The 24,968-nt window shown below is 50.2% G+C and overlaps 1 protein-coding gene across 1 annotated transcript in view; it reads left to right on the forward strand.

Moving 5' to 3' along the window:
- LOC147107159 (doublecortin domain-containing protein 1-like) overlaps positions 1–24,968 on the forward strand; it is a 731,408-nt gene that overhangs the window by 447,926 nt on the left and 258,514 nt on the right. The window contains exon 19 of the mRNA XM_086008298.1: positions 17,643–17,766. Within this exon, the coding sequence (XP_085864424.1) occupies positions 17,643–17,766 (124 nt within the window). The remainder of the gene's footprint in view (positions 1–17,642; positions 17,767–24,968) is intronic.

Genomic DNA, 24,968 nt, shown 5'->3' on the forward strand with positions numbered 1-24,968 from the left:
CGTAACAACTGCCTTTTGGCTTGGGGAGGGCGATTCCCCTCCTGATGCCATTCCTTTTTAGCAGAAGCTGCGGGCCTTGCCTCATGTACCTTTCCCTTTAAAGCAGGCGTTTTCCTACCCTTGTTGTTCCTGTAACTGATCGTGAGCTGATCGAGCACTACGTCTTCCGTGGAGCGGGCGTTAGTGGGGTCAAACCATGCTTTGGCCTGCTCCCTCACTATTGGCAAGCAACCTGCTACCAGGCACCGGAGCCAATGAGCCCTTTGTTCATCATTTAGCGTGTTCCGGTCCGGTCCTCCCGGGCAGCTGCGCCGATACACGGGCCACAACCTTCCGACGAAAACCCGTGGGGGTTCTCCTTCTAGCTGCACTGTCTTTTCTAAACGGAGGAACGGAGTTCCGTCACCCTCTCCTATAATCTCTAGGATCTCGTCCCGTAACAACACATATTCCCTGTGCCCTCTATTGCTCTCGTCAGGGAGACACTGGAGGAGCGAGCTGTCCAGGGAGAACAGCAGCATCTTAGACTGTTCAACCCCGTCGCAGTCATTAACGGCTGCGGTCTGCTCCACGTCCCTAAAATGGATGGAGGGATCTCCTGACTCGGAGAGTTTTGGGATGTGACTTATCATTGCCCTCAGCTGTTGTGCGCTGTGGGGCATTATGATCTGATTCACAAGGGGCCCGTCCTCGCCATTGTCTTCGTTCGGACCGAGCCTCCGGTGTCGAGTTGGACACATCGGCGCCGGCCCCGACTCTACTATCTGGTGTTGCTCTACCTCAAGAACCTCTTCATCTACCGTCTCCGTTTCCTTTCCCGGAGTCCAAGACTCATCATAAGCAGGAGGCGCAGAGGGTTCGGGGGTTGGTTCCTGAACTATCTCTTGTGGAATCGGTCTTTTGGATTCCTTGGCTAGCAATAGTTGGCTCGCTGGTGGGTTTATGAGACACACCAACCCGTTTGCCTTGGCTAGGGCCGTTCTCAGGTCCTCTTGCTCCCGACGGCAAGCTCTGTGGTCGGTGATCTCAGATCTATCCTCCATGGCCATCTTATATGCTGCCCTGGCTCCCAGAAGTTTTTCCTCTTGGGTCTCTATTTGCTTAGCTAGACGGAAACACCTTTCTCTCATTCTACCTTCACAGGCCTTGGCTTCAATGACCTGACATTTTAAATACTCTACCTGGGTTTCGTGGCGGTGAGTTGTGGATTGGCGTTCCTGATTCAGCGCGTTAAGCGATTCAATCAGTTTTTGACCTCCCGCAGCCTTTTCCTCTACTTCTGTAAGCAACCCTTTGATCTGGGCTGTCTGTGCTACAACGACTTGGTCCAAAAGCTGGACTTGCTTCTTGTAGCACATCAGCCAGACCGCCTTTTCTACAGATTTCTTAAGCTCTTTACCCTCTGTCCACTTGATGGCTGCGTCTAGCGGGCGCCTATCCCTTAATAGGTCAGATATCCATTGTTTTGTGAGGTTTACCTTTCCAAAAACATAATCCGCTATTCTTTCATCCATCACATTTCGTTTATTCAGACCTTGATCTAACACACTACTTTCCTGCTGCCAAGGTCCTGCCGCGGTCGCCATTTCTGTAGGGGGTTTCTCTTGCTCGTTCTGGTCTCCTGCCAGGCTTTGTGCAATAATTACCCTTGAGTGGTTCGACCCACTCTCCCCTATGGTTCTAGACCTTGGACTTAGATGCAGAGAACTGTAGTGCAGAGAAAGGACTCAATAGACCAGGTTGAATAGCACGAAATGGATGCTTTTATTTTTAAACAGTTTGAAGCATTACAAAATACATGTCATAGGCACAGATTAAAGTAACTACAATCATGCACAAATTTATGAACTTGACTCTATGGAAATGGGGAACACACGGCACGTCGTAAAAGGGGAAACATTACGATTTAACCTTACTCCCTCCCCTAATACCTAAACTAAGTTTTGACTTGAGGAACTCGGGATCATGCTCACCACTATCAGAATCGCAAAAAGGAGGGGTTCGCAGCCTTTCTGGCACAGCTTTCCGTCGTCACGTGGATTTGGAAACTTCTGGCGCAGCTTGTTTTTCTCTCTCTTTCTCAGGCGATGAGGCAGTGGACACAGCCTCGGTGAGCACTCGTCATGGCTAAAATCCACCAAGATTCTGTCTGGATTTGGTTTCCTGTAAACCTGTGTTGTTGAGGCACTGGGGTGCTAGGCCCGGAGTGTCCTTTTCTCCGGCCTGGATCGTCGTTTTCCCGAGGGTGTCTTCTCCTTCGGCCTGGGTCGTCGATGATCTCCCGACAACAGCACCCGGGCCACCCTCGTGGTCTTCCCGTCGTGGCCGAGCCTTGTCTGGCTGAACACCGACCACGTTGTCTTTTCACCGAAATTGTCCGTCTGAAGCGTCTTTAAAAGAAGAAGCGTCTTGATCGATTCCGAAGCTACCGAGGTAGAAGAGGCGCTGATGGACTTTTCAAAATCCATATTTATACCCTTTTTGGGCCAGCCTTATCTCCCGCCAGATCATAGTCCAGTCTTTGTAATATTTTGGCGGGCAGAAATCTCTGCAGGGGCGCTTTGTCTTGTAACGGGAGCCGGTGATAACTTAACTGGCCTTCCTGGCCGATAATGTCTTTTAATGTCTTTTACATTGTCACCGTGACTCGGTTCGCATATTGATCGGTCTGGAGGTTTCCCTTGATGGCTGTTAAACGGTTTCTCCTTTGTACATTAAATGGGTTTAAGTGTTCATGCATTGTCCGCCCATATCTTGATGGGCCCCATCCTGCTTGCCTGAAACTGTCTTGTACTTAGAATCCATTGAATATGTATGCTGTTTCCCTGAGTTTCGGTTTCCCGATACTGGCTTTCGCGGGCTTACTGTCTTCAATCCACAAGCCTGTCTGGCTTGCAGTAACAGAAATCAAATGGTCCAGAAACTGACCACGAGGCCCGGCGGCCATTTTGTATGCCCTTTTATCAAAGGTTTTTCTGTGCAAGCTTACTTTGGTCAATAAACTGTCTTATTTTATCCTGTTTTCTTGCGTGATTATTGCTGAAAATTTCGAATCTTACAGCTTCCGCCAAGTAGAGGTCGGTTCGCCAAACAACAACAGCACCACCCTTGTCAGCAGGTTTAATGACAATGTCGGGGTTGGATCTGAGAGAATGGCGTGCTGCAAGTTCAGAGGGAGGTAGGTTGGAGTGAGTGAGGGGAGCAGAGAAATGGAGATGGCCGATGTCGCGGCAGCAGTTAGCAATGAAAGAATCTAGAGAGGGTAAACTAGGATTGTATTCCCTGGAATTTAGAAGGTTAAGGGGTGATATGATCGAAGTTTTCAAGATATTAAGGGGAACAGAAAGGGTAGATAGAGAGAAACTATTTCCGCTGGTTGGGGATTCTAGGACTAGGGGGCATCATCTAAAAATTAAAGCCAGACCTTTCAGGAGTGAAATTAGGAAACACTTCTACACACAAAGGGTGGTAGAAGTTTGGAACTCTCTTCCGCAAATGGCAACTGATGCTAGATCAATTGTTAATTTTAAATCTGAGAGTGATAGCTTTTTGTTAACCAAAGATGTTTAGGGATATGGGACAAAGACAGGTATGTGGAGTTAGGTCGCAGATCAGCCATGATCTCATTGAATGGTGGAACAGGCTCGAGGGGCTGAATGACCTCCTCCTGTTGCTTTGTTCCTATGTTCCTACGGTAATGGAGATCTGCTTTCAGTACTCTAAACACAACTCCCACGTACAATTTGCAAAGACAACCTTCTTGGACACAGTTCGTGCTGACATTCGTTATAGCCAAGGAATGGGCGGGGTCAGTAGAAAAGTTGGAGAATTAGGGCTAGAAATTCAGTTGAGCCACTTTTGGGGCGGTAAAGTCGGGCGGCCGCTGAAGTTTGCGCCCGGCGCAAAGTCGAGGCCACTTCGCTGATATTCAGTAGCATCGCCCTAAGAGGTTGCTGCAGCGCTAAAACTGGCGATGCACGACTATCTTTAGGCGCTAAGCCGGCGGTGCTGAGCTATACCGCCGAGGCCGGGCGCAGCGCAGGTGCGGTGATTTCTTCATTGACGGCAGACACGCTGGCGCCGGCCAGCTCTTAAAGGGGGAAGGGTCGATTTAGTTGCCTGCCACGCCCTGGACACTGCAGCCCTCCACCTAGGCCTGAGCACTGCTGCTGCAACTCTTCACCGCCCAGGACGATGCAGAAGGCCCGGGAGAGAGCGCTGCGCTTCAGCGAGGGTGACCTGAGGCTGCTGGTTAGCGCAGTGGAGCGAAGACGCCATGTTTTGTTCCCTGACAGTGGCAAGAAGCCAGTGCCCAGCGTCTACCGCAAAGCCTGGAGGGAGGTCTCCAACAGGGTGACATCCAACAGTGTGGTTGCCAGGAATCCTGTACAATGCAGGAAAAAGTTCAATGACCTCACTCGGATTGTCAGGGTGAGTACCCTTTCCAGTGTCCTCCTCATCCTTGCATGTGCACCTCACATTATGGACAAAGGGACCTGAAAGCCCTAATGGCCAGCCCTCATCCAGCAGCTATGAGACTGGCATGAACATCAATTGCACATTCTGCACTTTACACACTGTCCAAGCTATTCGACCATGGGAGGCAGTGCAGACAAGATCAGGGCTACACACTGTCCAAGCTATTCGACCATGGGAGGCAGTGCAGACAAGATCAGGGCTACACACTGTACAAGCTATTCGACCATGGGAGGCAGTGCAGACAAGATCAGGGCAACACACTGTACAAGCTATTCGACCATGGGAGGCAGTGCAGACAAGATCAGCGCTACACACCGTACTTAGAGGCCGTCCTTTCTCTTGCAGGCCAAGCTGGCTAACAACAGGCGTAGCCAGATTGCGACCGGTGGAGGCGGACCTCAGCACCAAGAGCTCACCGACCTAGACCAGCGCGTGGAGCGCATTATGGGAGTCTGTGTGATTGGCCCCGTTGCCACTGGAGATGCCGACCCTGTTCTGGGCACCAATGGTAAGGACATCACCTTTTGGACCTCTCTCGTTCCACTTGCGCATCAGATCAACATCCTTTGCCACTGTCCGACCAATGCGGTGAATGGCACCACTCATGCCTCCCTCGCTGACGCCCTGTCCTCACTCTAAAGCTACTCTTGTGCCTTCCTGCTTTCAGATGGTGAGACGCCAGGTGAGGAGGCGGGCCTTGAAGCTGCCAGTGACAGCCCCTCGGAAGAGGAGGAGGAGGAGGAGGAAGAGGTAGCCGGCCCATCAGTGGCACCCTCAGCCGTGGCAGCCCATGGCGATGTAGGGGACACGTCTTCCCTGGAGGGGAGCCTGGGGGAAGAGTCGCAGGAGAGTGAAGTTCCTGGGCCCAGCGGCCTGCAGCAACGCGGGAGGAGTGGGGAAGCTCGGCGGCCTTCTCCCCAGAGGGTGAGTGCGGCCTCCAGTCCTGCGACGGTCAGCGCAGAGGAGGTGCGCCTCCTAGAGGAAATGGCCGTCGACTCGGAGCGCAGGCACACGGAGCTCATGGGGGTAGTGGCACGGATGCCTGACTCCATACAGTCACTGGCTCAGAGTGTGGAGGAATTCAGGGCAGCACAGTCGGCGAGTTCCCAAGTGCTCACTCGTGCCGTCCAGGCCCAGGCCAGGAGTCTCCAGGAATTCGGGGCAACACAGTCGGCGAGTACCCAAGTGCTCAGTCGTGCCGTCCAGTCACTGGCTGGTCTTATGCGGTCACAGACCAGGGCAGCACGGGCACTAACTGGTGCCACACTGGCTGCATCAGCCAGGCATCGCCAGGGCACCCGCCGCCCTGCAGCAGCCCAGCGGGCTGTCCTTCAGCAGTTTGCTGCGCATGCTGCAGTGCTGGCCCGGGCGACTGCCACTGTATCAGGCGACCAGCGAGCGCCTGCCATCAGCCAGCTTGCCCCCATTCCTGCAGCCGACACTGCCACTCCACCAGTGCAGCTGCCACCAGCTGCTGGACACACTGATGCCGCCCAGCCACAGCTGCAGCAGTCACCAGCCGGCCCCTCGAGGGCCAGAGCTCGTGCAGGCCGACCCCCAAGGGCATCTGCCGTCTCGCCATGTGCCCCTCAGGAGCCTTCCCCCAGCCTTGCTGCAGCCACTGGGCTCCAATTGAGGAGGAGCAGCAGGGCGGGCAGGGGCCGCACAAGTATGCGCAAGGCATCGCCCTCGCGGGCCAAAAAGTAGAAGGTGTGGGCAAATGTGTTGTTTTTATGAAGGCCGAGGATGTTGTGTTTGTTTATATGAAGGCCGAGGATGTTGTGTTTGTTTTTATGAAGGCCGAGGATGTTGTGTTTGTTTTTATGAAGGCCGAGGATGTTGTGTTTGTTTTTATGAAGGCCGAGGATGTTGTGTTTGTTTTTATGAAGGCCGAGGATGTTGTGTTTGTTTTTATGAAGGCCGAGGATGACGGTCTTTTTTGTTTCACTGTTCTGTTAATCCTCTCCAGGTTGTGGGAGCGAGTTATGTGTCTGACTGTTTTGGGGGGGGGGTTTCTGTTTCTGTTTGTCATGTGGGAAGGGCACAGAGTTTGTGGAATAAACAATTTTCTTTAATCAGATTGTCCATGTTTGAACTTTGAAGTTTTTGTTGCCTTGACCGGCTGAGGGCTTGCGGAGCGGCTGCATTCATGTTCTTTCATTGGCACAAGCCATTCCCTGAGAGGGGGCCTAGAACCTACGTTCAATAAGCCGCCGACAGGCGGCCCTTGGACCTTGTGCCTCCCTCCTGTGCTGGTCCTCCTCCTCCTGCTCCTCCTGCTCCTCCTCCTGAGGTGGTGCTCCAATCTGTGGTGGCAATGCCTGAGTCCTGCGGATAGCCAGGTTGGGCAGCATGCAGCAAACGACCACGAAATGGGAGACTCGCTCCGGCGAATACTGCAGGGCTCCGCCGGAACGATCCAGGCAGCGGAACCGTTGCTTCAGGGCGCCGATTGTTTGTTCGATGATGTTCCTGGTCGCTTGATGGCTCTCGTTGTATGCCTCTTCAGCAGGGGTCCTGGGCGCGCGGAGCGGGGTCATGAGCCAGGTACACAAAGGACAGCCTTTGTCCCCGATAAGCCATCCTCGTGGCTGAGGCTGTGCCTGGAACATGTCAGCCACAGTAGTCTGTCGCAGGATGAAGGCATCGTGGCTGCTGCCTGGAAAGCGGGCATTGACAGCTAGGATGAGCTGCCTGTGGTCACACACCAGCTGTACGTTGAGGGAATGGTAGCCCTTCCGGTTGCGGTAATCCTCGGCATTCTCCACAGGTGCCCGCAAAGCCACATGCGTGCAGTCAATGGCGCCCTGCACCATGGGGAAGCGCGCTATTCTTCCAAATCCCATTGCACGCTGTTGCTGCTTGTCCAGGGTCATGGGGAAGGAGATGAACTGACGTCTCCTTCTGAAAAGGGCATTGGTCACCTGGCGGATGCAGCAATGCACGGCGAACTGGGAGATGTTAGCAATGTCCCCAGCAGCGGATTGGAAGGAGCCGGTGGCATAGAAGTTGAGAGCCACCGTCACCTTCACTGCCACTGACAGAGACGTCCTGCACCTCAGCTGTGGCTGCAGATCTCTCCGAAGCAGCTGGCAGATCTCTGTGACAACCTCCCTTCGGAATCGCAGCCTCCTAACACACTGGTCGTCAGACATGTTGAGATAGGAGAACTGCTGGCGGTAGACCCAGGGTGGGTAAGGCCTCCCTTGGTGACGCCTGTTGCCCCCTCTCCGTCTAGCCAGGGCTCGCACTCTCTCACGGCGTCTGTGAGCCCTTTGGATGTAATTGTGAAAGCCAGCGTTGACACCCATTGCAGCCCCCATAATATGCTGGCAAACAATGAGATATGAATGAAGGCAAAGACAATTGCAAAGCTGTGGCCTGAAGCCAGAAGTACCTGTCCTAGTGTTGGGCCAAAGCAGTAAGCTCTCTACCTTGGTCTCTCTCCAAAGATCCGTCTCACAAGAATGAGTGCTGCAAAATGGCAGCCTTTTATAGTGCAGGTGAAGTGCCCTTTAATTTGCGCTCCCCGCGGCCCACATCGGCTGAGCACCGTTCCACTCAACAGTCACGAGGGCCGCCAGGCGCACAATGGGCCGGCGCAACTGAAGTTCCGGTTGAGGGCGCACAAAGGGCGTTGCACGAGGAAATGACGTCATGATCTGCGCACACAGCTGAGCGCGCGCAAAGACTTTGCGCCGGCGCAAAATGTCTACTGAAGTTGGGGCGAGGCGCAGATCGCGCTGCGCCTGGGCGCTAAGCGCCTAGCGCTCAACATCTACTCCTCCTAAGGTGCTAACGGCTGGCGCAGCCAACTGAATTTCTAGCCCTTAGTGCCAGGCGCAGATGCTTTAGACTGCATGAAAAATTTGTGCTCACTGCTCAATAAAAAGATTGGAGTCCTAAATCAAGACTTAAAACCCAAGCTCATTGGCATTATACTTAAAGGGTGGACCAATATTGGGTGCAGTCTAATCACAACTCATCTTTGCCACAGGCTTGTTTCATTACTTAAAGGGGAGGTTCATTGATGCTGCAGCACCTCATTCTCAGCATTGCTGGCTGTGCAGCTGCCTCAGGAAGCAGAAGCGGAACAAGGAGAAGGTGCTGGAGGACTGAACCAGATGGTCCACACCCCAGGGAGAGAGCCCGCAGATTCTCCGATGAAGCATTGGAGGCATTGGTCTTCGCTGTGGAGAGACGGAGGGCGGTGCTCTACCCGGCAAGTGGCAGGAGGCCCTCGCCACAAGTCTTCCACACCATGTGGAGGGAGATAGCACAACTCATCTCGTGCAGCACTGTGGTCCCCAGGACCCACACACAGTGCAGCAAGAAATTTAATGACCTCACTCAGGTGGTCAGGCTGAGTGAATGCTTCAACAAATGCTACATACCACCATCTGTACCACAATCTTTACACACTGGCCAAATCACCAGACCCCCAGCACTCACCCACCAACAGTCTCTACCTATCAACACTCATACCCACATCTCACACCTTGCACACAATGACAGCTATTCAACTATGGCAGGCACATCACCCAAACACATTGCTCAACACTCACTCACGCACTTTCCGTTCCCTTGCAAGCCAAGGTGGCGCACAACAGGAGGGAGCTGGAGCGGTTGACATGTTCATGGATTTCCAAAAGGCGTTCGACAAAGTGCCACATAATAGGCTTGCCAGCAAAGTTGAAGCCCATGGAATAAAAGGGACAGTGGCAGCGTGGATACAAAATTAGCTAAGTGATAGGAAACAGAGAGTAGTGGTGAACAGTTGTTTTTCGGACTGGAGGAAGGTATACAGTGGTGTTCCCCAGGGGTCGGTTCTAGGACCACTGTTTTTCTTGATATATATTAATGACTTGGATGTGGGTGTACAGGGCACAATTTCAAAATTTGCAAATGACACAAAACTTGGAAGTATAGTGAACAGTGAAGAGGATAGTGATAGACTTCAAGAAGACATAGATAGGCTGGTGGAATGGACGGACACGTGGCAGATGAAATTTAACGCAGAAAAGTGCGAAGTGATACATTTTGGTAGAAAGAACGAGGAGAGGAAATATAAACTAAAGGGTACAATCCTAAAGCGGGTGCATGAACAGAGAGACCTGGGGGTACGTGTGCACAAATCGTTGAAGGTGTCAGGGCAGGTTGAGAAAGCGATTAAAAAAGCTTACGGGATCCTGGGCTTCATGAATAGAGGTATAGAGTACAAAAGCATGGAAATTATGATGAACCTGTATAAAACACTGGTTCGGCCTCAACTGGAGTATTGTGTCCAATTCTGGGCACCGCACTTTAGGAAGGATGTGAAGGCCTTTGAGAGGGTGCAGAAAAGATTGACAAGAATGATTGCAGGGATGAGGGACGTCAGTTCCGTGGATAGACTGGAGAAGCTGGGGTTGTTCTCCTTAGAGCAGAGAAGATTAAGAGGAAATTTTATAGAGGTGTTCAAAATCATGAGGTTTCTGGACAGAGTAGATAGAGAAAAACCTGTTTCCACTGGCAGAAGGGTCGAGAACCAGAGGACACAGATTTAAGGTGATTGGCAAAAGAACCAAAGGTGACATAAGGAAAAACTTTTTTACACAGCGAGTGTTTAGGATCTGGAATGCACTGCCCGAAAGGGTGGTGGAGGCAGACTGAATCACGGCTTTCGAAAGGGAGTTGGATAAGTACCTGAAAGAAAAAAATTTGCAGGGCTACGGGGAAAATGCGTGGGAGTGGAACTAGCTGAGGTGCTCTTGCAAAGAGCCGGCACCGACTCGATGGGCCGAATGGCCTTCTTCCGTGCTGGAACCTTCCTATGATTCACAGGTGTGGGAAGAAGCCGACACCCAACCACTGTCTGCGCTGGAGAATTGAGTACTGCAAATCATTGGGTACCATTTGGTGACGTTAACCCCCTTGATACAACAACAGTATGTTCATCCCTACTCCTTCTTCTCACATCCCACTTCCCCCTCACCCCACAAGCGTTTTGCACTTTCCAGCTAATCATGCTGCATGCAGATATTTTTCCCTTCCTGCCCCCCTCCCCTCACCTTAACCCGACTCTTGTACCTTTATGCCTTGAGATAATCAACAAGCACCTCAGCAGTCTGTCCCTGAGGGCACGGTAGAAAGTGAGGTGGGAAGAGAGGAGGAGGAAGAACACAACGCGTCACTGAATGTCTCACCCGCAGACACCAGCTCAGTTACTAGCGCTACGTGTTCTTTAGAGGCTGGCACAGTAGTGGGATCTGTACAGGGTGAGGCACCGGGGACGAGTAGGCTGCAGCAAGGCCAGGGGGAAAGGGTAGCTCGGGGGCCAGCTCCCCAGAGGGTGAGTTTACGTGCGAGTTTTGCTGCGCAGGACTCAGATGAGGACCTTGATGGGGATGCCTTTAGAAGAAGGGTGATGGGCATGCACACAAGGATGACAGGTCCAATGGCAAGGGTGCCCGAGAGCCTCTCAGCAATGGCAAGGAGCATGGAGGAGTCCACCTCCAACATTGCACAAAGCTCTGCACACACCATGGAGCCCATCAGTTCCAGTCTGTAAAGGATGGTAGACTCCCAGAGAGACCGTGGCGACCCAGACCTGATGTCATGTGTGATGGCTGATATGGCAGCTTTCATTGCAGCACAGGTGGAAGCGACACAATGTCTTAGTGCTGTAATGCTGTCTATGCTTGGTGCCATTCAATCTCAGACTGCTCTCATGCAGCCTCAGCTTGATGCCACACAAGGTGTGACTGCTGCCATCGTGGCTGGGTCTACCACCGACGACCCGGGTTTTCATGGTGTCACAACAGGCCAGCAATCTGTGCTGCAATAGATTGGTAGGGATGCTGAGGTGCTGCCCTGGGGGAGTGGCAGTGGGTCAGTTGAGCTAGAAGCTGCTGTTCTCTCTCAGGATGACAGCATTCCTGCTCCCACCACTGATACTCCACCATTGCCCTTGTCACTGCCTGTCATCCAGCCAGCCCAGACTGCTGCCACCCATGCTGAGGTGGTGCAATCTACAGCCGGACCTTCCAGGTCCAGAGCTGGTCGAGGGCGTCCTGCAAGGCTATCTGTAGTCTCCCACATGGACACTCAGCAGCCTCCCACCAGGCGAACTGCAGCCACTGGACCAACACTTCGTAGGAGCACGAAGCAGGAAAAGGCACAATAACGACAGGCACTAATGGATTGCACAAGGATGAAAAGTAAATGTTTTGGTGTAAATATGTGTCCACTGCTTTTTGATCAATTTATTACTTCACTTACGATTCTTTTGTGCTGTGATATGGCCTATGAGAGGGATGGAATGATAGGGATGTGGTGAGCAAAGGGGATCTGGGGTTTAAGTCATCCTGGTGTGAGACTGGAGGTCTGTTTGGAGGAGATGGCAGAGTTTGGTGACCACCTTCATGGTGAAGCGGAGCTGTCTAATATAATGCTCCTCACTTAATTGAAGGTAGGAGAAGTGCTCTCAGAATACCCTCAGAGGGAAAGACCTCCTGGTGAGAGCCCTGATGTCTTTCCTCATCTCCCTGCCTACACTCCTTCTGCTGTAGATCCTGGAGGGCGAGGTGGCATGCCAGTATAACCTCCATTAATGTTACCAAGTGTAGCAGTTTGAATCTTTGAAGAATAAATGTAGCTACTTTTTAGTTGCCAGAAGACTCCTGATACAAAAGAACCTTGAAATTACTGAATGAAACTGTTGCAGTGGGTGAAACTAATAAAAAACACTGGAACCGCACTAACCTGACAGCTACGAGTAATTACTGATGATTCCTTTAAATAACGTCCCTGGAACCAGCTTCTTGGTGCTGCATGCCAGCTCTCTCTGTCAGTGTTTACTCCAGGCAGTGAGGTAAGTGACGGGAATCATCTTTGCAAATCGGGTGGCCAGTGTGCATTGCACACTCACTGATGTCATGATCTACCTGGCGTTAACATATCCAGTGACACCTCTTACCGGCAGCACTACGGGGGCCAGATTTGGCGTGCAGTACTGGATTCGCCTTACCCCGGTGATACTGCTCTAGTACCCCATTAGTGCCATGGCACTAACGGGAGACGCTAAGGGGACGAATTTTTCCCCCTTAGAATTTCTTCACCGATTTAAAATTTGACTCAAGCTGCAAAGTCTGCTGTTTTTTTGTAAGTTGGTGTGTTTTTCACAGGTTTTTTTTTTACTTGTAATTAAGATCGAGTTACATAAGAACATAAGAAGTAGGAGCAGGAGTAGGCCATACTGCCCCTCGGGCCTGCTCCGCCATTCAATAGGATCATGGCTGATCCGAACTTAAACTCACGTCCACTTCCCTGCCCTCTCCCCATAACCCCTTATTCCCTTACCAGCTAGGAAACTGTCTATCTCCGTTTTACATTTATTTAATGTTGCAGCTTCCACAGCTCTCTGAGGTAGCAAATTCCATACATTTACTACCCTCTGAGTGAAGAAGTTTCTCCTCATCTCAGTTTTGAAAGGGCAGCCCCTTATTCTAAGATTATGCCCCCTAGTTCTAGTCTCACCCATCAGTGGAAACATCCTCACCGCGTCCACCCGATCAAGCCCCCTCACAATCTTATATGTTTCGATAAGATCGCCTCTCATTCTTCTGAATTCCAATGACTAGAGGCCCAACCTACTCAACCTTTCCTCATAAGTCAACCCCCTCATCTCCGGAATCAACCGAGTGAACCTTCTCTGAACTGCCTCGAGAACAAGTATATCTTTTCTTAAATATGGAAACCAAAACTGTACGCAGTATTTCAGGTGTGGCCTCACCAGTACCCTGTATAACTGCAGCAAGACTTCCCTGCTTTTATACTCCATCCCCCTTGCAATAAAAGCCAAGATTCCATTGGCCTTCCTGATCACCTGCTGTACCTGCATACTAACCTTCTGTGTTTCATGCACCAGGACCCCCAGATCCCTTTGTACTGTAGCACTTTGCAGTTTCTCTCCATTTAGATAATAACTTGCTCTTTGATTTTTTCTGCCAAAGTGCATAACCTCACACTTTCCAACATTATATTCCATCTGCCAAATTTTTGCCCACTCACTTAGCCTGTCTATGTCCTTTTGCAGATTTTTTATGTCCTCCTCACTCACTGCTTTCCCTCCCATCTTTGTATCGTCGGCAAACTTGGATACGTTGCACTCGGTCCCTTCCTCCAAATCGTTAATGTAGATTGTAATGAGTTGGGGTCCCAGCACTGACCCCTGCGGAACACCACTAGTTACTGATTGCCAACCCGAGAATGAACCATTTATCCCAACTCTCTGTTTTCTGTTAGATAGCCAATCTTCCACCCATGCCAGTATACTGCCCCCAATCCCATGATTTTTTAATCTTGTGCAGTAATCTTTTGTGTGGCACCTTGTCAAATGCCTTTTGGAAGTCCAAATACACTACATCCACTGGTTCCCCTTTATCCACCCTGTTTGTTACGTCCTCAAAGAATTCAAGCAAATTTGTCAAACACGACTTAGATTTGACCAGTTAAATGCCACCAGTCCATCAAGTCCATGAAAAAGAAGTACATTAGCTTTCACGTTAATGTAGCTTGTATCACATGCATGACTGAACAGTTGCATCGTGCTTCAATCCTTTTACCCTTTCTGGCTCCTCTTGAGTCAATCGGTGCCTTTAAAATGAAAATGAACATTTTTAACCCATAGAGTGGAGATGAAATCGGCCTTTGGTGAAAGCGCAGAATGGGCGCTAGCAAATCGGCAGCCCGTTTTACACCGCACCCGATTGGCATCTCTATTGCTGCTGATTCACTAGCACCCATTTTTCACTTTCGGCAAACAACAACAGCAACTTGTATTTATATAGCGCCTTTAACATAGTAAAACGTCCCAAGGCGCTTCAGAGGACTGTTATAAGACAAAAACTTTGACACCGAGCCACATAAGGAGAAATTAGGGCCGGTGACCAAAAGCTTGGTTGAAGAGGTAGGTTTTAAGGAGCTTCTTAAAGGAGTAAAGGGAGGTAGCGAGGCGGAGAGGTCTAGGGAGGGAATTCCAGAGCTTAGGGCCCAGGCAACAGAAGGCACGGCCACCAATGGTTGAGCGATTATAATCAGGGATACTCGAGGGCAGAATTAGAGGAGCGCAGATATCTCAAGGGATTGTGGGGCTAAAGGAGATTACAGAGATAGGGAGACGTGAGGCCATGGAGGGATTTGAAAACAAAGATGAGAATTTTAAAATCGAGGCATTGCTTAACCGGGAGCCAATGTAGGTCAGCGAGCACTTATTGGGTGAATGGGAATTGGTGCGAGTTAGGACACGGGCAGCTGAGTTTTGGATGACCTCAAGTTTACGTAGGGTAGAATGTGGGAGGCCAGCCAGGAGTGCGTTGGAATAGTCAAGTCTAGAGGTAACAAAGGCATGGATGAGGGTTTCAGCAGCGGATGAGCTGAGGCAAGGGAAGAGATGGGCAATGTTACGGAGGTGGAAATAGTCTGAATTATGCTGCGGATTTGTGGTCGGAATCTCATTTCAGGGTCAAATATGACACCAAGGTTGCGAACAGTCTGGTTCAGCCTCAGACAGATGTTAGGGATGGTGTCAGTGGCTAGGGAATGGAGTTTGTGGTGGGGACTGAAAACAATGGCTTTGATCTTCCCAATATTTAATTGGAGTAAATTTCTGCTCATCCAGAACTGGCAGTCTGACGATTTAGAGACCGTGGAGGGGTCGAGAGAAGTGGTGGTGAGGTAAAGCTGGGTGTCGTCAGCGTACATGTGGAAACTGACATTGTGTTTTCGGATAATGTCACCAAGGGGCAGCATGTAGATGAGAAATAGGAGGGGGCCAAGGATAGATCCTTGGGGGACACCAGAGGTAGCAGGAAGCAGGAAGAGAAGCCATTGCAGGTGATTCTCTGGCTATGATTAGATAGATAAGAATGGAACCAAGTGAATTCACACGCAGAAACTACCATTAAAGATAGTGTTGCATGAACACCTAAAGCTCATACCAAAAGGAACATAGGAACAGGAGTAGGCCATTCAGACCATCGAGCCTGTTCCGCCATTCAATTAGATCATGACTGATCTGTATCTTAACTCTATCTACCCGCTTGGTTCTGTAACCCTTAATACCCTTGCCTAAATTTTTTTTATCAATCTCAGTTCTGAAATTTCCAAATGTCCTGCAGCCTCAGCAGCTTTTTGGCAGGAGTCAGTTCCAGATTTCCACTACCCTAAAAGGCCCTCTCTGCTATTTTAATGCTAACCTGCTTATGTTAAATGTAAAAGAAAGACTTGCATTTATATAGCACCTTTCACAACCTCCGGACGTCCCAAAGCACTTTACAGCCAATTTTGAAGTGTAGTCATTGTTGTAATGTAGGAAACGTGGCAGCCAATTTGCGCACAGCAAGCTCCCACAAACAGCAATGTGATAATGACCGGATAATCTGTTTTTAGTAATGTTGATGGAAGGATAAATATTGGGCTAGGACACCAGGGATAGCTCCCCTGCTATTCTTCGAAATAGTACCGTGGGATCTTTCACATCCACCAGAGAGGGCCTTGGTTTAACGTCTCATTCGAAAGATGGCACCTCCGACAGTGCAGCACTCCCTCAGTACTGCACTGGAGCGTCAGTTTAGATATTTGTGCTCAAGTCTCTGAAGTGGGCCTATGAACCCACAACCTTCTGACTCAGAGGTGAGAGTGCTGCCCACTGAGCCATGGCTGACACGTAAAACATAAAACTTAAAATGTAATATTAAAACAGTGGAGAAAATGAACCCGGTACAATCAAGTTCAGCATTTCTTCAACAGTGCGTTCTAACCCAGAGTTTCTGTCACCAGTTTTGTGAAATCTAGCTTTGAATTCTTGAAACATGTTGGGCAACCGGCCATTTTGGTATTTATAACTACTGAAAAATGATAATAATTATAACATCCCAAATTTGGAGAAATCTGGCTCGAATATGAAGTGTACTTGTCAAATAAAGAACAAATTATAAAAAGAGAAGGGTGTGGGGAAAGGGCGAAGTGACGGAGGAGATGCTTAAAATAGTGCAACATTGCCACCATGTGGTGAACCTTCCCTGATGACTCCCAGGTAAAGTAACTGCCCACAGCTGAAATGAGCTTTGTGTTGTGCAGTGGGCAGGCTTGTCAACTGAACTTCAACGAGTGATTAGTTTGTCACTTCCATTTTACTTATTCCGCAACAAGAGTATTCTCAAACAAAAAAGATGCACGGGGACATTTTGTGAGGTTCCATCTTGCTCATTGGGGAAGCACGGGTCGTATAATCAGGCGCACAGGTCAGCACGCTCGATTCTAGCCCGCTGCATTTCACGGCGAAGGAAATTTTTTTTTATATGGAGGCTGCACTACTGACTAGCACGAATCTCATCAAACCTCTGATTCCTTTGTAAACGAGTCTCATGCTGGATTCAATGACTTTTGCACCCATACACTGGCCTGTCCTGCAGGATTTGATTTCTTAAAGGCGGATCGCACTATTCAGTATCGGTTGGCAACTTAGCATTATTTTTGCTTATTGTATTGCCTTATCTGCATCCGGCCACGCTCCCTCAGCCCTCGTATTTGCATCTCTCCCACCCTCCCCCCACATTTAACTGACTATTGACCCGCGGGGATTAGACAAACTTCCCTCCCCATCAGAACCGATGAGCTACCTGTGAGCGCTATTTCCACACTCGCAGCTCACCAGCATTATGCAAATTAGATCCAGTTAAGTTAGCAGACCAACCCCTGATGACATCATCAAAGCCCAATCTGCATATTTAAAGAGGACCCCGCCGGCTTGGGGTGGGCTGTCCTTGCTGCCTGGAATGTAAAATTGCAGCCGGCCTGATTGGGACGAGAAAGGAGTGGGTAAGTCCATCCCTTCTATTCACAGAAAAATCTAATTTAAAAAAATGAAACCAAATGAAATAATTTTGTAAACGGTCGAGCAATTTAACAGCAGCAAGCTCCCATTTTTAGCTCTCTCTCAGTTTTCAGTACCAAACAAGTCCTTTTTCAGTTTCAGATCCGAGATCTGTTTACATAGCCAGGAGAGAGTTTCATGTTGTAGTGTTAAACTATTTATGCTGATAAATCTTAGTGTTTCCATATTTTGAAAAAAAATTCTGCCTTGATTTTGCGTTCAACAAACAACATTATTGCTTCATTAGATGGGCCATCAAGCATGAAGGAACTGCAAAGCCTGGTCAATGGAAGCATTCGAAATTGGAGAATCCACTGTGGAACAAACTAACCTACATGTGGCCCGTGTTGCCAGATGGTGAATTGAATGAGGTAATAGCACTTTACTGATGAGTAGACAGTGTACAACATCTCTCTATAAATTTTTCATGTTACATAGAAACCCAACAATTGAAGTTGCCCAGGCAAAGAATGTGTTCATTCAGAAATCTCAGAAATGCAGGGTAACATGTTCTTGTCTGGAGGACTTCAATCATAGAGGCCATTTTCGTAAACTTGAATATTAAATGCAATGCAAGTTTCATGGAGGTATAGTTGTAAGCAAGAAGTATTCATAAAAAGGGGAAAAAGACTTGGATTTATGTAACACTTTATCACCTCGCTCAGAAACATACCAAAGCTCTTCACCTGCAGCAAGTTCTTATGCAGGCAAATGTGGCAGCCATTTTGAATGCAGCAAGATCCCGTAAACAGTCATGGGATGAATGATGAGTTGATCTATTTTTGGTGATGGTTGTTGAGGTAAGAAAGGTTGACCAGGACACGGGAAAAAGTCCATGGTGTTCTTTGAATAGTGGCATAGGATCTTTAATATTCAATGTTCACCGCAACAAGTAGGCAGACAGGGCCTTGGTTTAATGTCTTGAAAGAAGAAAGAAAGAATTGCATTTATATAGCGCCTTTCATGACCACCGGACGTCTCAAAGTGCTTCACAGCCAATGAGGTACTTTTTTGAAGTGTAGTCACTGTTGTAATGTAGGAGGAAAAATTGGGTCGTGCCCCCTTTATGGTGCTAACTTCGCTAGGGCGCTACTTTTAGCGCCCCGAAAAAGTTAGCTTTCCCATGCTGGAAATTGAATGGTAGCGCCCCAAGCAGGAGGCGGGGCGCTACCGGAAGCGCCCCCCCACCATTCAATATCGCAGCACTGCGTGCGACAGCGCCACGCATGCCGGCACGTACTGCCGCGGTATTGCAGGCCTCCCTCCCCGATTATATGCGAGGGGCCTAGCGCAGCGAGCACCGGGGCCCTGCTGGCCCACCGGGGAGCGGGGTGCCGGCAAAAGAGACCGGTACTTAAGAGGAGTGCCGGGCTGACCGATCACGGCCGGCACCCCGCAAGAGGAGGCGAGAGGGGGCAGATGCTGGCAGGCGGCCCAACAAAAATGGCTGCCCGGCACCTGCCCTTTAATTTGCGCCGCCGCAGCCGCAAACATGACACCCTGACCCTGTCGGACATAGCGTCCGGTGGTAGGTCAGGGGGCGCAAGCGAAGTTTGCGGCCGGGGCGCGAGCGGGGCGCTGCGCACAGCGATGACTTTCCACTCTGAATAGTTACCCTTTACCACTACGTTCTACTTTCTGTCTTGAAGTCAGCTAGCTATCCGTTTTGCTACTTTTCTCCTGACTCCGCATTCTCTAACCTTATTCATTAGTCTATTATGTGGTACATTATCGAAGGCCTTTTGGAAATCTAGATAAATTACCATCTACGACATTACTCTTGTCTAGTCTCTCTGTTACCTTTTCAAAGAATTCAATGAGGCTGGTCAAGCAAGACTTTCCCTTTTGAAATCCATGCTGGCTATTCATTATTATATTTTTAGTTTCTAGATGTTCTTCTATTTTTTCCTTTTGTAGGGATTCCATTATTTTTCCTACCATCAATGTTAAGCTAATTGGAATATAGTTCCCTGGACATGTTCTATCTCCCTTCTTAAATATAGGTATTACATTAGCTATCCACCAGTCCTCTGGCACTACACCTTTTACTAATGAGTTATTAAATATATGTCATTGTGCTTCTGCTATCTCTTCCCTAGATTCTTTTAAAATGCGCAGATGTAATCCGTCCGGACCTGGGATTTTCTCCTCTTTGAGTTTCATTAGTTTATTTAATATATTGTGGCAGAGCCACTAAGGGACTCCGATCAATTGTATATAATTCCCTTTAATAATATGTTAGCTACAGCCTGAGTCTGTATCTTTGTTTTCACTGCTTACATGTACAGAGCACGATCACTTTAATAGCGCGGGTAAACGCGATGACGTCACACCGTTTTTCACGTGATCCCCCACCGGCGGGAAAAATGCGATGACGTCATGACGTCAGCCACGGGACCGCCCAAGCAGTCCTCGTGGAGCCTCCGAACTGACTAGACCTATGTTCGATGTTCTCCTGTAATTATCCGTTAAACTCTGTTAGTTTTCATTAAAGCTCGTTTGTTTGATCGCCTGAGTGGACCTCAGTCTTTTGGATAGGAACTAGACATTCCTACATTGGTGGCTCCGACTTTTGCGAACGGTTTTCGCAGAAGTTACTGAACATGGAATCGAACGCCGTTGCTTTGAAGCTACCACAGTTCTGGGAGCAACAGCCAGCCGCGTGGTTCATCCAGGCTGAAGCCCAGTTCAAAATCAGGAACATCATTGCGGATCAGACTCGTTACTATTACGTGGTCTCCGCCCTCGACAGCGCCACAGCCTCGCAGATCATCAGCCTGCTTGGTAATCCACTAGAAGATCGCAAGTATGAAACAATAAAGGCGCGGTTGTTACAGGTCTTCGGGCTCACGAAGTCGGAGCGCGCCCGCCGGCTGCTCGCTATGCCCGGCCTCGGGGACTCCAAGCTGTCCGAGCTCATGAGCCAAGTGCTCACGCTCCTGGGCTCCGAACCGGAATGCTTCCTCTTCAGGGAGCTATTCCTCAGCCAGCTACCGGAGCAAGTTCAGGCTGCCCTAGCCAGGTTGGAAGTCACAGACTACACAGAGCTGGCTGCCGAAGCGGACAAGATCTTCACGGTGACACAGCAGTACTGCGCTGCCATGAGGCGCCCATCCCCCACAGACGCTGCTCCAGCCCCTCAACCTGCGGGGTTGTGCTTCTACCACGCCCGTTTTGGCGCGAAAGCAAGATGCTGCCGCCCTCCCTGCAGCTTTTTGCTCAAAAAAACCCAGCAGCAACCCTGTCGAAAGAGGACCGGTTATAACGAGCGCCCCGCGGCTGCGATGGCAATCGGTAATTCGGGAAAACTCTTCATCACCAACTCCCTATCTGGTCGACGTTTCCTCTGCGACACCGGGGCGCAGTGTAGCATCCTACCCGCGTCAAATCTTGATCTACAAGCCGGGGGGCACGGCCCCTCCCTCGAGGCGGCTAATGGCAGGGCCATTCGGACCTTCGGAAGACGGCGGGTCCAGGTGTGCTTCGGCGGCCAGCGGTTTTACTGGGATTTCATCACGGCCGAAGTCTCTCAAGCCATCCTTGGGGCGGATTTTTTGTGCGCCAACGGCCTCCTGGTGGATGTACGGCACCGCCGATTGATCAATGCGGCTACTTTTCACTCCATCCCGTGCCACCGCGGTAACGCCGTGTCGTGCATTGTCTCCTGTGCGTTCCCACCTCCGGATGACTTCACTCGCCTCCTCGGAGATTTCCCAGACCTGACCAGACCCACTTTCTCTTCCACGGCCACGAAACATGGTGTCGAACATCACATCACCACTACTGGCTCCCCGGTCTACGCACGAGCCCGGCGCCTCGCACCTGGCAAGCTCGCGGCTGCGAAATCGGAGTTCGACACGATGGAGCGGCTAGGGATTATTCGCCGGTCGAATAGTCCCTGGTCTTCGCCTCTCCACATTGTTCCGAAACCTGGCGGTGGATGGCGGCCTTGCAGCGACTACTGACGCCTGAACGACGCCACTACTCCTGATCGGTACTCGATCCCTCATATTCAGGATTTCTCTGCCCATTTGGCGGGAAATACCATTTTTTCAAAAGTCGACCTTGTCCGTGGTTACCACCACGTCCCCGTACACCCGCAAGACGTCCCAAAAACTGCAGTCATCACCCCATTCGGCCTGTTTCAATTTCTGTGGCTGCCGTTTGGATTGAAGAACGCTGCACAGGCTTTCCAGCGCTTGATGGACTCCGTGCTTCGGGACCTCAAGTTTCTATTCGTCTACCTCGACGACATCCTCATCGCCAGCCCTAATAAAGAGGAGCACATCTGCCATTTGCGCACCCTCTTTAGCCACCTCAGTCAACACGGCTTGATCATCAACCCGGCCAAGTGCCAGTTCGGCCTGCAGCAGATTGATTTCTTAGGCCATCGCATCACATCGGACGGCGCAATTCCCCGGCAAACGAAGGTGGAGGCAGTTACTCCGTTCCCACGCCCGCAGACCATCATGGCCCTGCAGGAGTTCCTCGGGATGGTAAATTTTTATCACCGGTTCGTCCCTAATGCAGCTCTGCTCATGTAGTCCCTGTACGAGGCCCTCAAGGGCAAGTCCGGCAAGGATCCGATTAGCTGGACGGTCGACATGGACCGGGCATTCGTTGACACAAAAGGTGCCTTAGCCAACGCAACCATGCTGGCGCACCCGCTGCCAGGTGCCACCATTGCCATTACAACCGACGCTTCAGACTATGCCATCGGCGCAGTGTAGGAACAGTGGGTGCACGGGACGTGGCAACCGCTGGTGTTTTTCAGCTGTCAACTACGGTGAAACGAACGGAAGTACAGCACGTTCGACCGGGAGTTGCTGGCCCTTTTTCTGGCCATCCGCCTTTTCCGGTTCTTGCTAGAGGGACGTCTATTCACAGCTTTTGTGGACCATAAGCCACTAACGTTCGCTATGGCCAAGACCGCCGAACCGTGGTCAGCTCGGCAACAACGTCAGTTGACGTTTATCTCAGAATTCACCACTGACATTCAGCATGTGTCCGGTAAAGACAACCTGGTGGCGGATTGCCTCTCCCGTGCGACCGTTCATGCAGTCCAGCTCGGCATCGACTATGCCCTCATGGCTGCGGATCAAGCCTCGGATCCGGAAGTCCAATCTTACAGAACCAACCCCTCTAGCCTCCAAGCGGCCAACATCAAATTCCATGCCACGGGCACTACGCTACTCTGCGACCTCTCCGTAGGAGATCCTCGCCCTATCGTGCCGGTCACCTGGCGCCAAAAAGTTTTTGACGCCATACACGGGTTGTCGCACCCTGGCATGAAGGCCTCGCAACGGCTGATGTCGTCCAAATTTGTGTGGCGGGGCATGCACATGGATGTTCGCGACTGGGCACCTGCGTGGTCTGCCAAAAGGCCAAGGTGCAGCGTCACGTCAAGGCTCCATTGGCCACTTTCGCTGTTCTGGAACGTAGGTTTGATCATGTGCATGTGGACCTGGTGGGGCCACTTACGCCTTCGCACGGGTTTACTCATCTTCTTACAATGGTGGACCGCACCACTCGATGGCCGGAGGCAGTTCCTTTGTCATCCACCACTTCCGCAGACGTCGCCAGGGCATTCATCTCCTCTTGGGTCGCCCGTTTCGGGGTACCGGCGGACATCTCGTCTGATCGTGGGCCGCAGTTTTCTTCTGAGCTCTGGAACGCTGTGGCTCAGGGGCTCTGTGGTGTATGTGCCTTTAAGAGCCCCAGGTGTGCGTAATGCCGGTAATTGCCACTTGGGCTATATAAGCCTGTGTATTGTGTATATCCTTTAGAAACCCCCCCGCCGACTTTGCTTCGCAAATACCTATGAACCAACTCCTGTCTTCAGTGTCTTTATCAACACATGGACACTACAGTGGCGACGAAGTGGAAACGGACTTACCTGCAATTCGGCAGCACCTCAAGGACATCGATTCCTCCGGCGTCCAGAAGACTCAAGGAAGTGAGAAAAGCTGTGGTTTCACCAGCTGGCCAAGCTGGTGGCAGGTACTGCGCTAATCCTTCCTGGGCGTCAGGCTGGGGCTCCAGCGGCGGGCTCTACAGCTGAGACAGGCAGCGAAATCGGAGGCAAGCAATAACGGACTGGGGGGGAGCACTCGGGAGATGGCCGGCACGGCAAGCAGGTCAGCGTTCAGACCTCCGGCGGGAACGAGTCTCCAACAGTAAATTAAATAAAAAAATAAAGAGAACGGAAACCGCAGTAAACAGCGTTGTTATCGGCAGCAGCGGCGGGAAAGCGCAGGAAGCGCCATATCTTTGCTACAGAAAAGAAAAAAAAACGCGGGAAGCGCCATATCTTTTCTGAAATGCCTAAGTCTGGCAATATTGATGCTTTTGATAGCGAAAGAGAGCCTAATTTTGGCAAAATTGATGTTTTTGATAACGAGATAAAGGATTGGACCACATATGTGGAAAGAGTGGAGGTATATTGCACCGCAAATGGAATAGAAGATGAAAAAAATGCTTCAGTGCTTCTGGATCTAATGGGCGCAAAGACATACAAGCTGTTACGAAACTTAATCACTCCAGCCAAACCGATGGACAAGAATTTTGAGGAGATTGTTGATACCCTACACTGCCAATTCGAGGCAGGACTGGCAGATTCTCTGCGAGACAAATTCATCTGCAATCCCCTAAGTGTAGAAACACAAAAAAAGGTATCTTCTGAGAAAGATTTAACACTGGACAAGGCTTTCAGTGCAATAGGAGCTGCAAAGATACAGCAAAGGCCACAGGACTTTGGCACCCATGAAATGACACGGGGTTTCGAGAGATGTTATCGCTGCGGCAGATCCACCCATGACCAGAGGGACTGCTGGTTCAAGGGAAAAGCATGCAGGCGATGCGGAAAGATGGGACACATTCCACGTGTGTGCCGATCTGAAAATAAAAAATCCACTAACGGGAAAAGAATCAATAAGGAAAAGCACAGAAAGGTACAAATGATGACGGACAGTAGCTCCGAAGACCAGAAGAGCGATAGCGACTCCAGGAACAAGAGACTAATCTCTCTCAAATTACATAATGTAATTGCCAAAGAAGATTACCAGACCATTTGGGTTACCCTCACAATAGCAGGGTCCCCAGTTAAAATGGAGCTAGATACAGGATCAGCTCTGACCGTCATAAATCGACGGGATTACGAGCGGCTATTTCCGCATATACCTTTAAAAGACACATCCATTATTTTGAAAACATATACGGGGCAGAAAGTATACCCCAAAGGAAAAATAAGGGTGCCCATTGTATACAACGGCAAGGAAATACAGAAGTTGTATTTATACGTTCTACAAGATGGTGGTCCACCGCTGTTGGGACGTGAATGGATCAGAAAAATACGTTTAGACTGGCACTCCATTCAGGCACTGACGGTGACCAGTAAGGAAAAAAATGATGATGACGTCATACCTGAACGATTAAAAGACATCTTGGCCAACGCCAAGGAAGTGTTTCAAGAGAAACTAGGAACCTTGAAAGGCATCACCGCCTCAATAAAAGTGGAAGATGCAGCAATTCCCAAGTTTTTTAAGGCCATACGCAATTCGTCCAGCAGTCGAGG

This window comes from Somniosus microcephalus, chromosome 15 (assembly GCF_052327205.1).
Source record: "Somniosus microcephalus isolate GS21.2 chromosome 15, FLI_Smic_1.0, whole genome shotgun sequence".
NCBI lineage: Eukaryota > Metazoa > Chordata > Chondrichthyes > Squaliformes > Somniosidae > Somniosus > Somniosus microcephalus.